General features: G+C 39.3%; 1 protein-coding gene across 1 annotated transcript in view; it reads right to left on the reverse strand.

Annotated features, from left to right (window-relative positions):
• The window catches only part of LOC128743144 (cadherin EGF LAG seven-pass G-type receptor 1-like), a 117,049-nt gene that overhangs the window by 24,254 nt on the left and 78,112 nt on the right, over positions 1-14,683 (reverse strand). The window contains exon 6 of the mRNA XM_053839669.1: positions 8,040-8,141. Coding sequence (XP_053695644.1) covers positions 8,040-8,141 — 102 coding nt within the window. The remainder of the gene's footprint in view (positions 1-8,039; positions 8,142-14,683) is intronic.

Genomic DNA, 14,683 nt, shown 5'->3' on the forward strand with positions numbered 1-14,683 from the left:
TTTTTGCTATCAAATTTCAATTTTCGCGATTCCTAATAGCCAAAATAGATAGAATATTAATATATAGTCCTACTTGTCTGAGTTCAGGGCTGATTTTATAATAATATGGCGATTTATTCATTTTACAGCATAAAAACCTGATAAAAGGGGCGAATTCTGGGGTCGTTACCCTACAACAAAATAAACCAAAGCATAGCAAAGCCTAGGTGTTACATTCCGTTATCGAAACTTGGCCGTGTGTTTTTATACGATAGACTTCGCAGCCTGCTGTTAGAATACAGGACAATTGCAGGGTCAGTTGCTACGATCCTATTGATTCGAACATACGACGACTGGCTTATTAGGCCAGTGTCATACCTCGAAGCCAACTGGGAGGCGACAATACAACAAAATATGAGACATAAAACAGAAAAATGGGACAGATAAAGGAAAGCAGAAAAACGGATAAAAGATTAAAATGTAATACGGACAAGAAAAAGACGAAAAATGGGAATTCAAATGGAAAACTACTGATGAAAGAGAAAAAAGGGAGCCAAAAATGGAATAAAAGGACAGAAAAGACGGTAAAATGTAACAACAAAAAGAGAAAAACAGCACAGATGGACACGAAAAATCAAAAGGAAAAAAAGTTTAAAAAAGTTTTAAAAGTATTAAAGTTGAAAACGAAAAAAAGAGAAGAGAAAGGACTGAAAACTGGAGAGAAAATAACAAACGAGAAGAGAAAGGACTGAAAACTGGAAAGAAAATAACAAAAAAACGAGTGCAAAGTGCAGGAAACGAAGAAAAACTTTACTATGAAACAGGAAACACGGGACAAAAAAAACGAGAGAAAAGTGATAAAACGGAAGCAGAGTGTTGACTTCAGGTCAACGGTAGGAAGGAATAAGAAGAATCCGAATTTGGAGTATTAAAAACTTCCTGCAATTTACATTAACATAAAGTGGTGTTGCTTATTGATCTTTCCATAAACACTTACTTTAGTGTTTCTTACTCCCTTAATTTCCTTTTCCCTTCCTACTACGAGTCTGTCCGGTATTTCCAGTAATCCGGCTGTAAATCAACTCAATTACTATTCTTCTAACTATTCTTTTTCTGGCACTAATGTACCTTTGTAGAAATATTGCTATCACTAGAGGGATGTCTTGCAAACGCGGAATCCGGTAAATAGGAATAGAAACTTCTAAATAGTAATTTTATCAAATTTAGGAAACGAACTATACTTTAAATTTTAATTTCGTAGCGTAAGAATGGATCAAATGGATTTTAGGTTATCAAATTAATCTTTTACAATGCGATTAGACATACGGTTTTGCCACTAGATTTCTAGGTTACCTGGGAAAGAATAAATTTTTATGGGAAATAATTCATCCAATTTGCACAATTCTTAATTACTACCAATTGAACAGGCTTGAATGCCACGTGATGTAGCCAGTTTTAGCAACGAACTAGATTTATCTTAACTAATTTATATTGAAATTTTAAGAAAATCCCGGCGCACATTTATTCCACTCCACTACTTATCTGTTCTGCGATTCATTTCGGTTACCGATGACAATGCCATATTGAGTACAGCCTGGGGTCACATTGAGATTCTCGTTTCGAGTGATTTTGGTTCGTTTCGACCACGTTAAACGAATGGGCGAAACGAACCAAAATCACTCGAAACGAGAATCGCAATGTCACCCCTGTTAATCTGACATTCCAGCTTGTCGGTCGAGTTCAGATTCGCTCCGCCTGTGTGTAGTATGGTTTGTGGATGAATGTCGCCTTTGCGAGATGCGCCGACCGAGGGGTCGTGACACAGAGTGAGAGCAAAAACCAAAAAACTGAAAGTGAAAAATAACGGAACAACGGAAATAAAGCGGGATTGAAAAGTAGTCGAAAAGAGATAAAAAGGTGAGAGAATTTCAAGTCTAATTTAACTCCAATAATAGATTCAAATTTCAAGTCCAATTTCAGGTATAATTTGAATTCTAATTTTAGGTGTAATTTCAAATTGTGTAAAGTCCAATTTCAAATGAAATTTCAAATTCTGTTTTATTCTAGTCTAACTAAATGCCTTAAGTCAAGTCCGATTTCAAGAGGAAAAACGAGGCACAAAACGAGAATATTGGACCGAAAAATTTGAATGACGGAACAGAAGAGAAGAAAGATGAAAGGAAGAAGGAAGAATTTGATAGAAAACAAAGAAAACGAGAAAAAAAAAGGAAAATAAATTGGACCGAAAATGAGAAAAAAATAGGACAAAAAAATTCAAAAAGAAGAAAAAATGAAAATGGAAGACAAAAAGGGATAAAACGAAAGAATAAAACACACTGTGACAGAAAAGGAGGAAAAGCATGACATACTAAGAGAGAGTACTGTACAAACAAAGGAAGAAAAAAAAACAAACGACGAACGAATGAAAAACGGGATTGAAAAGTTAGAACCAAAAACGGGACGAAAACTAGGAGCGGAAAAAGAACAAATGGGATAGAAAATGACAAACAACTAGGCCGGAAAGAGGAGAAGTGGGTATGAAAATGGGAAAAAATGTGAAAGTAAGCGTTCATCCATTCCTTTTGCCAGATTGCATCCATTTACTGCAAGCATTATGGACTAGCGTTCAACAATATAAAAACTAATAAAATAGTCAACCATAATAATAAAGCTCAAATAAAAATTTACTGCAAATCTAGTAAATGGACAATCCATAAACCTGAATATATAATGGTAATACAGTCTTTTTTTACACGGAGGATACGTGCTGTGTAAAATAAAACCGATTAAAAAAAACCGCATTAATTCAAAAATCGTCATAAAATAAACCGTGTTAATTCAAAAACCGACGTAAAAAAACCGCGTTAGTTCATAACCACGAAAAAAGCCGCCCGAATTTAAAAATCGCTGAAAAAACCGCGTTAATTCGAAAAATGATGAAAAAACCTGTTAATTCAAAAATCGTCATAAAAAACCGCGTTAATTCCAAAATCGTAAAAACAAACCGTGTAAAAAAGACTTGAGTGTACTAGCTAATAGATGTGTTAAGTAACTGAAACAGGTTTCGTTTGAACACCGATGACGACTCGTTGAACTCGAACGGAAATGATGGAATGAAATCACGACGTATTTATTAATGCAGAGCGTCATTCGATTTTCTCGACACCTATTGGAAAAATGTTCCAACTAAGAATGAAAAACGTAACTGTCTGCCAATCTTTACGCAACTGGATATATTTTTAAGGTATCGGCATATACCAGTGTACATCTATCGTTAAGTAGAGCTGTCACATCAATCAAAAAATAGCGAAAATAACAACGGACCATGGATGCTACCTTGAGGAACTGCAACCTCATTCAATAAAATATCAGAAAGCGATGATCTGATTTTAACCTGCACCTAAAACCAGCGACAAAGGAGTTGAGCAAACTCTCGCTTGGTGAACTTCTTTTGGAGCAATATCATGATCTATCAGATCAAATGATGCCTTAAGACCTGTGTAGATGGTATCGACTTGGTTGCTCAAGCCAATTGTGTTAATATAAAATATGGTGAACTCCAGCAATTTTGTATCAATTGGTTTTCCTGGTATAATGGTGGTCAGTAGAAATATTGTTTTTATACGCGAAAAGAATTACTTCACTCACAATAATTTCCATTAGCTTAGAGCGTGCGCATAATGACCTGAAGCCACTATAGTTGCTGACTCATGTTTTTTTCTCGTCTTCCATTCAGTTGGAAACTTTGCCAGATCTATTAAAAGCATGCTTCTTCAGAAGTGGCTTTGAAGAAAACAGAAAAACGGAAGAAAGGAAATTTATGGCTCAAAAATGGGATAGGAAGAGAACAGAAACAGAAAGAAGGGAAAACGAAGGGAAAAATAGGGAATACAAGACAAGCAAGGCAATTCGGAAACCATGAGGGAAAGAAGAGAAACGAGAGAGGAGAAAGGTCTAACAGCAAATAAAAGGAGAAATATGAGACGAAAATGGAGAAATGGGTCGAATAAAGAAGAAAAGAAAAGCAGAAAAACGGATTTAAAAAAGGAGAATTAAAACAACCAAAAATAAAATAAAAAGACAGAAAAAAGAAAACGGGACAACAAGAAGAGGACAACGGCACAGGCGAATACGGAAAAAAGGAGTTAGAAAATTTGGAAATGTATGAAAAGTGCAAACGTAAAAAAGAGAGGAGAAAGAACTGAAAACGAGGAGATAATTACAAAAAAAGAGTGAAAAGAATGAGAAAAAAGACTGGACTGAAAATAAGAAAGAATGGAACAGAAAACAAAGAAAACCTGAACATTGGAACAAGAAATAAGAAACAGAAAAAGGAAAGTTTGCGAAAAGGGAAAATACAAATGCAAAATAAGAGTAAAAGCCAAAGAAACGGTACAGAAACGGTGAAGAAACGGAACAAAAACTGGAAAAACGGGTCAATAAAGCAGCCCAAAAGAGATACAATGTATGAAAGAATTAGACGAAAAACGTCAATTTTAATTACTTTGTGTAAAACTTAGTGTCTAATTTCTTGTCCATGTCCGGTTTGAAGTAAAATTTTATGTTCGAATTGATTTAAATTGAAGTCTAATTTAATGTCCAATGTCAAGTTCAATGGTATGTCCGATTTTAAGCCCAATTTCAAATCTAATTTCACTCCAATTTTAGATTCAATTTTAAGTCAAATTTAAACGCTGATTTCAAGTCCAATTTCAAGAATAATTTGAGTTCCAATTTTGTAATTTCAAATATACTTCCAAGTCTAATCTCAGGCCCAATTTATATACATTTTCAAGTACAATTTCAAGTCCAAAATTAAGTTCAATTCCAAGTGTAATTCAATCCATATTTCAAATGCAATTTCAAGTACAATTTCATGGCTAATTCCAAGTAGGGGGATTAGGGGCATAATGAGCACACGGGGCGAAATGGGCACCCCTCTTTTCTACGAAAGTACGCATTTTGTAACATCATATGGCATGCGGAACACTGCTGTAGGTACTACAGTATCTATTTATCAAAAAATGAGTGATCTCTACTTTTAAAACACGGAGTTATATTAAAAAACTCAACTTGGTTCTCAGTCGCTGAAAAAATTATAATTTTGGTGCACTACCAAATAAGGTTTTACGATCATTTAAATATCTTAAACTATAAAGTGCACACTGCAACATGATGTATACATTGTATCTCAAATTTCACCATCATTGAAGTTTTGATTTTATACTATAAATAGTGTAAAAACCCATTTTTACTTTAACTACTTGACTGGGGGCGAAATGGGCACCCTTAGGTGAGGTGAAACGAGCACTATGTCACATTAACTAACCTGTCAGTTTCTTTGTTTATCGCGTCAATGCTTGTTTACAGTGATAGTATGAATATGCCAAGAGAAACCGGAAGACATAATTGGTCAAAAAAGGCCTTGCAAGTGGCCTTGACCACTCTAAGGCGAGACGGAATACTCACAAAACAAGTCGTCAAGTACCACAGCATTCTGCGGCAGACGTTAGCTCGGTATGTGAGGCCAAACGAAAGGGCAATCTCTGGGCAGGAGGTGGACCAAATTGATTCCTTCAAAACTGTTTCCGCTCCCGCTACTGGACAAGAGCTGGTGGTCCATATTTTGTATATGGAGGTTTAATGCTACGGTATTACTACCCGTGAAATCAGAACCCTCGTATACCAGCTGGTAGAGGGAAACGGAAAAGCATATGTCTTCAACACTCAAACACAGCTAGCTTAAGCGTCATCCGAAACTTTCCTTGTGTGCTCCAGAGGCAACCTCCGCGGATTAATTACCTTTAAGCGGCTTGCGGTCAACAGTTTTATCGGCGTTTTGACACGTTTTATGTTTGTGTATGTATGGGTGTGTATGTGTATGTGTATATGTGTATGTATGTGTTTATGTATGTGTATATGCATGTGTGTGAGTGTGTGTGTATGTGTGTGTGATTGTTGTTCTTATATACACCCTTCAAGCATGTGTTTATAAGGGTGCTCATTGTGCCCCACACACTGACCGATTTTTAATTTTTGAAACATAAGTTTAAATTGCAATTTTCGTCATCATATCAATTATTTTTCAATTTGTTAACAGTATGCCTTTAATTATCGATAGTAAATGTATGTTTTGCAATGACGACACTTTAAAAATTCTGTCATTTTGGGTGCTTAAATCAGTCAACAAGTTAGGGTGCTCATTATGCCCCTAATCCCCCTAAAGCTTTAAGCCCAAATTGGTTCAAATTCAAGTCTAACTAAATGCCCTATCTAAAGTCCGATTTTAAGTCCAATTTAGACTCTAATTTTTAGTCCACTTTCAAGGCTAATTTTAAGTCCAATTTCAACTTTGATTTTAAATCCAGCTGCATTGAAAAGTCCTAATCGGCTGGTATTTTGGTGATAAGTAATAAAGGATTCCTACGATTACTCCGTTTTTCCAGGCCAAAACAATCTTCTGAAAGGTCGGGTGCCTCGCCTTTTGATTATGTCTGGACACGCTAGTGTAAACCACACAAAAGATTTCACCAGTGCAATTCACCTCATTCTCCTTAAAAAGACACGCACAGCAAATAATAATACTTCCTTACTCCACCCTTACTAAGCCGTTTCGCTCCGTGACTGGTTGGTTGACTGGGGGGAAAACGGAAATTCTTTCCGCATCCGATCTGTGCCTGCTCGCTGATGGAAGCAATCTATTATCGTTCGGATTGCTTGAACCACTTTGCCAACATCCAGCCAGCAGCGCCACCACAGCCAGCAGATCGTACCTAATAACTTGCTCGGAAAAGTGACTCACGCCATTGTGTGTGACTCATTTGTTACTCGAGTGACAATATTCACTGGCAAAGGATTCTGTTGTTATATTCATCACGCTGCTGCTGCTGCTGCTGGTAGTGAAAGCTGGGAAATTTTCACCCGATTAAGAAACTTTCCTAACCAACTTTCAGCATTATCCGATCGATACGATTCCAACGTTAAGGTGCATGTTCGAAGCATTTGATTTATTGTGTACTCTACGGCAGCACTAATGGATACCTAAGCTGCTGCTCCTTGATGCTATCGGTAATGACCATCGGATGAACCTGATATCCACGTGGATATTAACCGTGACCTATAATGCTTGAACATTGAACATTTCCTTTGACAAGCAAGCGGAGTGGCCAAGGCGATCGAAATGTTTGCATGTGGCATCCATTACCGGGAATTGCGCCCGCCCGGTTCGGTTGGATCCCTACATATGCCGATGGTAGTTGAACACAATTCCGACACTTGTTCACGCCGTTCGTTGTTCCTGTAATCGTTTCCGAAGGCTGGAGGCTGGTGGAAGGATTCGAAGAAGCACTGTAGTTGTAATTGAGTACCGTGTACTTGTATTGTATGTGGCAGACGGGCCGGTACGGTGGCGGTGGTGGACGCTCTTCAGCAGGTTTCAATCTGCATTCATGCCGGGCGTGCTATTACACATGCAGTGCTTCGGCTGCATTGTACGGGAACTGCTCTTGTTGAGTAAGCATGCGTTCAATATGTGGTACTTCAGCTTAAATCATTCAATTCTTGCTGAGTGCCTGCTGAAAGCGTATTAAGTATGCTCTACAAAACTCAGGGGAATTCTCAATGGGAAATCCCTGAATCAACTTGTCAGAAATCAGTTATTTTCTGTATCTTTTCTAGGTTGAAAACAACTGTTTGTCGGAGCTTGCTTTCAATCATAGTTCAATCCACCGTCAGATGCAGACTATTATTGATTGACATAAGATGAGTGGTTCTCGTCGTCCGGGAGACATCCTTTCGAGAGGATGCCAACCTGTCGTTGAAGGACATGCTTGGAATTGTTTATGAGCCTTATCGCATCCTGGGAGTGAAGATTTCGATGGTAAATATTTACCCTCAGGTCGTGAGTCGGTTCCAGCCAGCCAGCCAGCCAACCAGATGGCCCCACAGTCTCTATAGCGTACCGTCATTCATGCTGCCGGTGCGGGTGCTAAAGACCAGACCAGACCAGGCAGCAGCAGTCCTGTGAGTGTAAACAAATCCGGTACTTGATGCTTGCTTACCTGTATGCCTTGTGCGAAGCTGTAGATGGACCAGAATTCCACAATGTCCCATACCGATGCAATCGCTCCCAGGAATACCACCGTTGACAGGACGATTAGGATCTGTTGGTGCGAGAAAAACGAAGTAGGAAAAAGAAATAGAAATGTTAATTGATTGGCTTGCTCCCGGAGATTATCGTTAAATGTGAAAATGCTTGAAAAGGTCTGCAGCTGGCATGCGATGGATTTATTGGAATCATTCAGCATTCACCGTTTGCTACCTGCTGTTCAGTACCTTGAATAGAACTATCAGTTCAGGTTGATGTTGTCAACGGAGAGTTGGTCGGAAAAATCGATCATCTGTCCCGTACGCCCCCCCCCCGTGTTCGCTATCTAGCCAGACTCAAATAAATTTCAATCAATTTTCTCCGCATTATTTCGAGTACCGTCTGCTGCCGTACCGTTATGGAAAAATCAATGAATCCTACATAACATGCGGACTATCCGAAGAATGCTTGTCAATTGGATTTAACATCTACACAGCACATCCGGTGTGATATCGATCCTGTCGGACGTTTCTTTCATCTCTCCATGCAAATCAAATTTTATTGTGCTATTCGTTGAACAAAGAAGTGCTTCAAAAAGTAAAATTTGCAAACTCAACTTTCGGCTAGTTTTTCAACTTTATGTTAACAGGTTATCAGTAAACATTATAACGAACTTTTCATTATCTCAATTTAATTTAAATGATTCTATAACCAATCTTGCAGAGCAAGAAAAACAACTCTATTGCTGGATAGAGTCTTCATCCGGAACACATATCACAATTTTATTATCACCCTCTATCGATGGATCCAATTTTCACGTCGTCCTTTCGTACTGCAATACTGTCACATCGGGCATTGAGCCATTCGGCTGACGACGACGGTGTGTAGGTGGGTGATTCGGTACGGAATGGTATCAAAGAAAGAAAAGCTACTGTACAGCGTAGCATCCTCCCACCGATTCCGATTTAGTTGGCTCATTGAGCAGAAAAATACGTGCGGTAAACCACAATGCCAGCGGCCACGGACCGAAAAGGGGGGCGGTTAGCACGTGGCTCGTTGCGTTGGCGAGCAGCTCAATCTGTACGAGTTTAAATGTCTTCTGTTGACAATCGACGCTAGCCGGCAGACCGGGAACCGGTCTTCTGGTGGTGGCTGTTGGCCAACAACCACACAAGTCCGAACTAGTCGATGATTACCTGCAATTCCTGATTCTGGCCAAGTGGAGCGTCTTGAAGAGACCATTATCACGCTCGTTTTGTGCAAAGTGGAAGAAAAAGGAATAATGACGGGGGTGTTGAAAGTTTCCACTCGGTGCGCAATTCGGTGTTATCTCGTGTTTTCTCATTTTTTTTTTTTCAAACTTTAAAGAGCAATGATGTTTCTTTTCGAAACCAACCTAGAACATGAACTAGTAACTAAAACAGATATTTTTATTATAATACCTTTAGTTTTTTTGTTAATTATAAACAAAATGCAAAGATTCTCTTAAATAGTTCACTAGACTTTTATTTTCGTTACCAAAATATCAACCGCCAAAATTCTGAGCAGCATAAAAGATCCTACAGAATCTATGCTTTACACAAACGTTGCTTAAACTCTGAGTTTAGCGACATAAAATGTGCAAAATACGATTATTTATACATAGAAATATGGGTATAAGCCGTATGTATGTCATCGGATGTGCACGATCGATAGAATATGGAGTTAACGGTAACGGTACCGTAGGAAGACAAATTACCCAACATAAGCCGAAAATTGCCCTCATGGAACAGAAGATAGCAAACAACGCCCGTTTGATCTCACAACGGTAAAAATATTAAACGGAATCAGTCTTATTGGCTCTTTCGATGTTGGAAATTTATCACCCACCTCTATGACATACGCCAATACGAAACAGAGCACGACATTATCAGTACAACAATTGCATGGTTTACGATAGACGCGCAGGATATGTGACATCAATATTGGAAGAATAAGAACTTTTGGAGTATTCATTAAATCCATCCAACAAAAGATGAAAATTAGAATGGCTTTACTTATTACGACGGGGATTAGAAAAAAACCCTACTAGAGCTTTAAATAAATTTTAATTTTGAATAAAAGCAAAAAGTTTTACCGCGCCGTTTTAGGAGAAATTTGATGAAAATGCACTGAGAAACACTTATTTCAAAGCTACTGACTTCTAAAAAATTATTAAATTTTACGAAGTAGTAGGTTTAAGAGCAATTTTCAATACAAAATTTTCTCGGCATTCGAATGAAACAGAATTGAACTAGCTAGCATAGTTTTTGTACTAAAATTTTTTAAACAGTACCGAAAACTAACTCTGTAATAACTGAGATTTGGCCATAAACGCAGAAGGATTTTTTTCGTCAAATGTGATCCTCTATCACCCCTGCACAACATATATCTGCACTGCATATATCTGCAATAAGCTACCTAACACCCTGTATACTCATATACTAATCCATAGACTAATTCTGGTCATCTGACTTTTAACTTACTTTTCAGAATTGATTCACACACTCAAAATAAATTTCACGTCGAAATCATAGGAAAAGTTATGTGAATATTTTCCATCCAGCTTTTCCTGTAATATTTACGTTATTTTCAGGTAGTTCGCACGCATACTAATGCGTTAACGTGAAAATCAGATAGATGTTATTATTTTTTCCAATAACAATCAGCTGAAAGTCACGTAACTCCCTGTAGAGAAATTTACGTGATTTTCCACGTGGAAAGGACGTGTGGATTATTTTGAGTGCAGTCAATTCATATGGATTATTTCCAATCCATTTTTTGTGCTAAAAAAAGTAGAAGGTTGCATCAGACGAAAAGAGTAACAACAAAAAAGTAATAAGAAAAATGACAGCTACATCTATGTATGCGTCTCTGCAACCACACATTTTTTGCAAATTGCGCTATATGTGTTAGTTAGAGCAAAGTTCTCGTAGCTGTATTGATGTGATATTCCCTAATTACTCTATTCTTCATTCACTAATTTCGGCGCTAGTGTAAGTGTACACTAGCGCCAGAATCAAGCAGCTGTAATTTTTTATTTATTTGTTATTTATTATATATTAGAATTCATCGAACACATTGGTCTATATAAATTAACTTACAACTATTTAAATTGTCAAAATTGAAACAAGTACAATCGGTTTCTGAATACATTGATATAAACATTAAAGTGAAATTGGCCAAACACAAAATTAAAAACTACACACATTCCTCTAATGGGTTGTTCTGCGCGTACGCGGTTCGATGAAAGTTTAGCCTGAGAAATTGCCGAAGCCGGAAGTTTCGGGGAACAACGTTCACATTAATCTGCCTCAAAATTTCGAGACTTCACCCTTAAGTAAATTTTCAGGTCATCAGCGTAAAACATCCTGCATCCAGTGGGTATAGCGAAACAAACAGCGTTGATGAATAAAGAGAAAAGTAGCGGTCAAAGGTTACTCCCCAGAAGCACTTCCAAAGTCATTCGATTCGTGGGATCCCAGTTTCACACGCATTCGACGATTGGCGAGATATGATGTTACCCACTGCACAAAGCTAGCTGGAGCACCTAACCGGTCGATTTTGGCGACTAAAATCTAATGATTGACTCTGTCAAACGCTAATTTTATATCCGTGTAGACGGTATTAACCTGGATGCCTTCGTCCATACTGACCATACAATGTGACGTGAATTGTACTAAGTTTGTGGAGATAGATCTTGTAGGAAAGAAGCCGTGCTGATCGGTTGAAATATACGATTTAACGGCTTGTATAAGCTCCTTACTGATTAGCGTTTCTAACAGCTTGTATCCTGCGCTTAGTGATGTTATGCCACGGTAATTGGAGATATTCCGCTTTTCTCCCTTCTTGAACACTGGAAACATGATCGAGCTCTTCCAACGGTCTGGAAATGTAGATTGGCTTACTGAGCTGTTGCAGATGAAACGCAATGGTTCGCAGAGAGCTCCCGCACATCTTCTTAAAACAAGCGTAGGGATTCCATCAGGCCCTGCAGCAGCGGACGGTTTAATTCCTTTGATAGCAACTTCAATATCCATGTTGGAGGACTGACCCACGTGAAAGTCCAGCACATCAAAGGGCGTATTTTGCAAAGCGGTCTCAACTTGTTGATTGCTGATGATTTTCCCATCAAACTCGCTCGAAAAGTGCTTTGCAAACAAATTGCATATGCTGTCGACTGAGTCTGCATGCTCTTCACCAAGAAACATAGTGGACGGGACACCACTTTCCTTGCGTTTGTCGTTAACGAACGCCCAGAAGAGTTTTGGGTTATTTTTGAGATTTGTTTGTGTACGTCGAACATACCGAGCATACAGTGCACGGTTATAACTTTTATATCTAGTGCTCGCTGTCGCGAACACACGCTGAGCAAAGGCATTTCGATTTCTGGAATAACTCCGGAGCGCAACGGCTTTTTCGCGTTTTAATTTTCTAAGTGTACCGTTTGACCAGGGAGGCTTCCCTCCCGGGGAGGCGGAACGTAAATTCGAAACAGTTAGGTGAGAATTGATATCAAGAGTTCCACAGAATCATTGACATTCGCCGCTGCATACAATGGGGACCAATCAACAGCTGAGATGGCTTCGTTAAGAGATTCGAAATCAGCTCGTTTAAAATCGAATTCTCTGTTGTCGTCTAAATCCTCGAAATGAACCGGAGCGACACATGAGAGAGCAGCATAGAGAGGAGGATGCTGCGGGTCGATGCGGGTTAAGGACTCAACGGATTCCGAAAGTTCACAACACGGTGCAGCATCTTCATCGACGAAAAGAAGATCCAGTGTTCTACCATTTACATTTTTAACCGCATTCAGTTACTTGAAATTCAGTAGAGAAAGTTCGTCTAGAAGGGCTACGCTGGAGGTTGAGAACGTTGATTTAAGCGGATCTGGGAACACTATGTTGGCGGCACCCGAGTCGGACCATGTTAAACCGGGCTGATTAAAGTCGCCAAACAACAAGTGCATATCAGTCATTCCGGAGGAGTTTACAATAGCGTCAACTGAGTTAATAAGCCTTCTAATTACGTCTACTTCAACTGCGAGATCAGGAGGGATGTATGCTACACCAACATGTATTGTTCTTCCATTCCCATCTACGTTTATCCACAACTGCTCGATATCTTCATCAACTCGAACTGTAGAGCGAGAAAAGATTAGCCGATTACGGACCGCAATCAAAACCCCGCCACCTCTTAATTTTCCAGAGCATATGGGGTCACGATCTTTACGAAAAACAGTGTACTCCTGACCGAAAAGCTGAGCTGATTGAATCTCATTATTCAGCCAAGTTTCCGTTAGAACGATAACGTCATACTCAGCATCAGATGCAGCAACATAAAAATCTTCCACTTTGGTTCGCAGCCCTCTAGTGTTTTGATTAAAGAAACCGATCGTAGTGCTTTGAAGAAGTCGGGAACAAGCAGGGATTGTCGAAGGCGTCTTAGAGAGCAAAGCTGGCGTAGTTGTGATATTTGATGTGAGATTCTGGAATCGTCGATATTCATTCAATGGGGGTGCCGCACCTTGCGTAGCTTCGGCTAAACATATACTATTGTGCAATTTACCTGAACAAACAGAGTGGTGCTCCACCGAAGAATTGTCAGGTACAGGTCGGTCGAGAAAAACCGCATAGAGGGGTAACGTTGCTGCGGTTCGAATTGGATGCATTTGGACGAAGTGAAACGACTGACTCAGCGATGATCCCATCGACATCAAGCGGTGAGGAAGGAGACTCGCCCGATTCAGCATCAAATTTGGGGATTAGAGATGTGCAGCCTTGTTGTTCTGAGCAGTACTGGAATCGTCGAGACTGATTCAATGGGTGTACAGTATCTAGTACAGCTTCGGCTAAACATATACTTTGGTTTAATTTACCTTGACAAACAAAGCGGTGCTCCACCGAAGAATCGTCGGGTAGGTCCATTGATTGCTACACGGAGTAGTCAATCTTTTGTCTAGCATTTCTCGCGCGCTTTTTGAAGATTGGGCACTCCCTGCTCCAAGCTGAATGGTAAATGTCCACAATTTCGTCAAGGGTTGTCTGCCGCTGCTTGTTGGCTCGATCACAGTTGGCACATTTTTCAAAATCTGCTTTACAATAACCGGCCTTGTGGTCACCGGCACATTTTGGGCAACAGACGGGTTTTTCGCAGTTGGCAGCCTTATGTCCAAACTCAGTGCAATTGTAGCAGCGATTCACATTTATTTCCTCCACCACTTTACAGCGATCCCATCCTACATTGACGCGTTGCCGATTGATTAGGTACTCAAACGTCACAGCATCAGTTTTTAACACCGCCCCAGTCAAGCGGCTATCATTCTTGAGCAGCCTGATAACTTTTATATCGGTAGAGTCATGGAAGTCGCTCTGTTTTTTCAGTTTATCCAAAATCTCATCAGCAGAGAGAGTGTCAGTAAGACCGAATAGTTTTACTCTGGGCTTAAGCGGTTTCAGTACAGTGATATCATATTTATCCGACAAAATATTTGACGCCGCTTGACAGCAACCTCGCCATCATCCTTATATCGAACTGCCTTCACACAAAAAACTATCGGATCAATATTTGCACGAATATCACCTTTCGTAACATCGCAAT

Source organism: Sabethes cyaneus, chromosome 3 (assembly GCF_943734655.1).
Source record: "Sabethes cyaneus chromosome 3, idSabCyanKW18_F2, whole genome shotgun sequence".
Taxonomy (NCBI): domain Eukaryota; kingdom Metazoa; phylum Arthropoda; class Insecta; order Diptera; family Culicidae; genus Sabethes; species Sabethes cyaneus.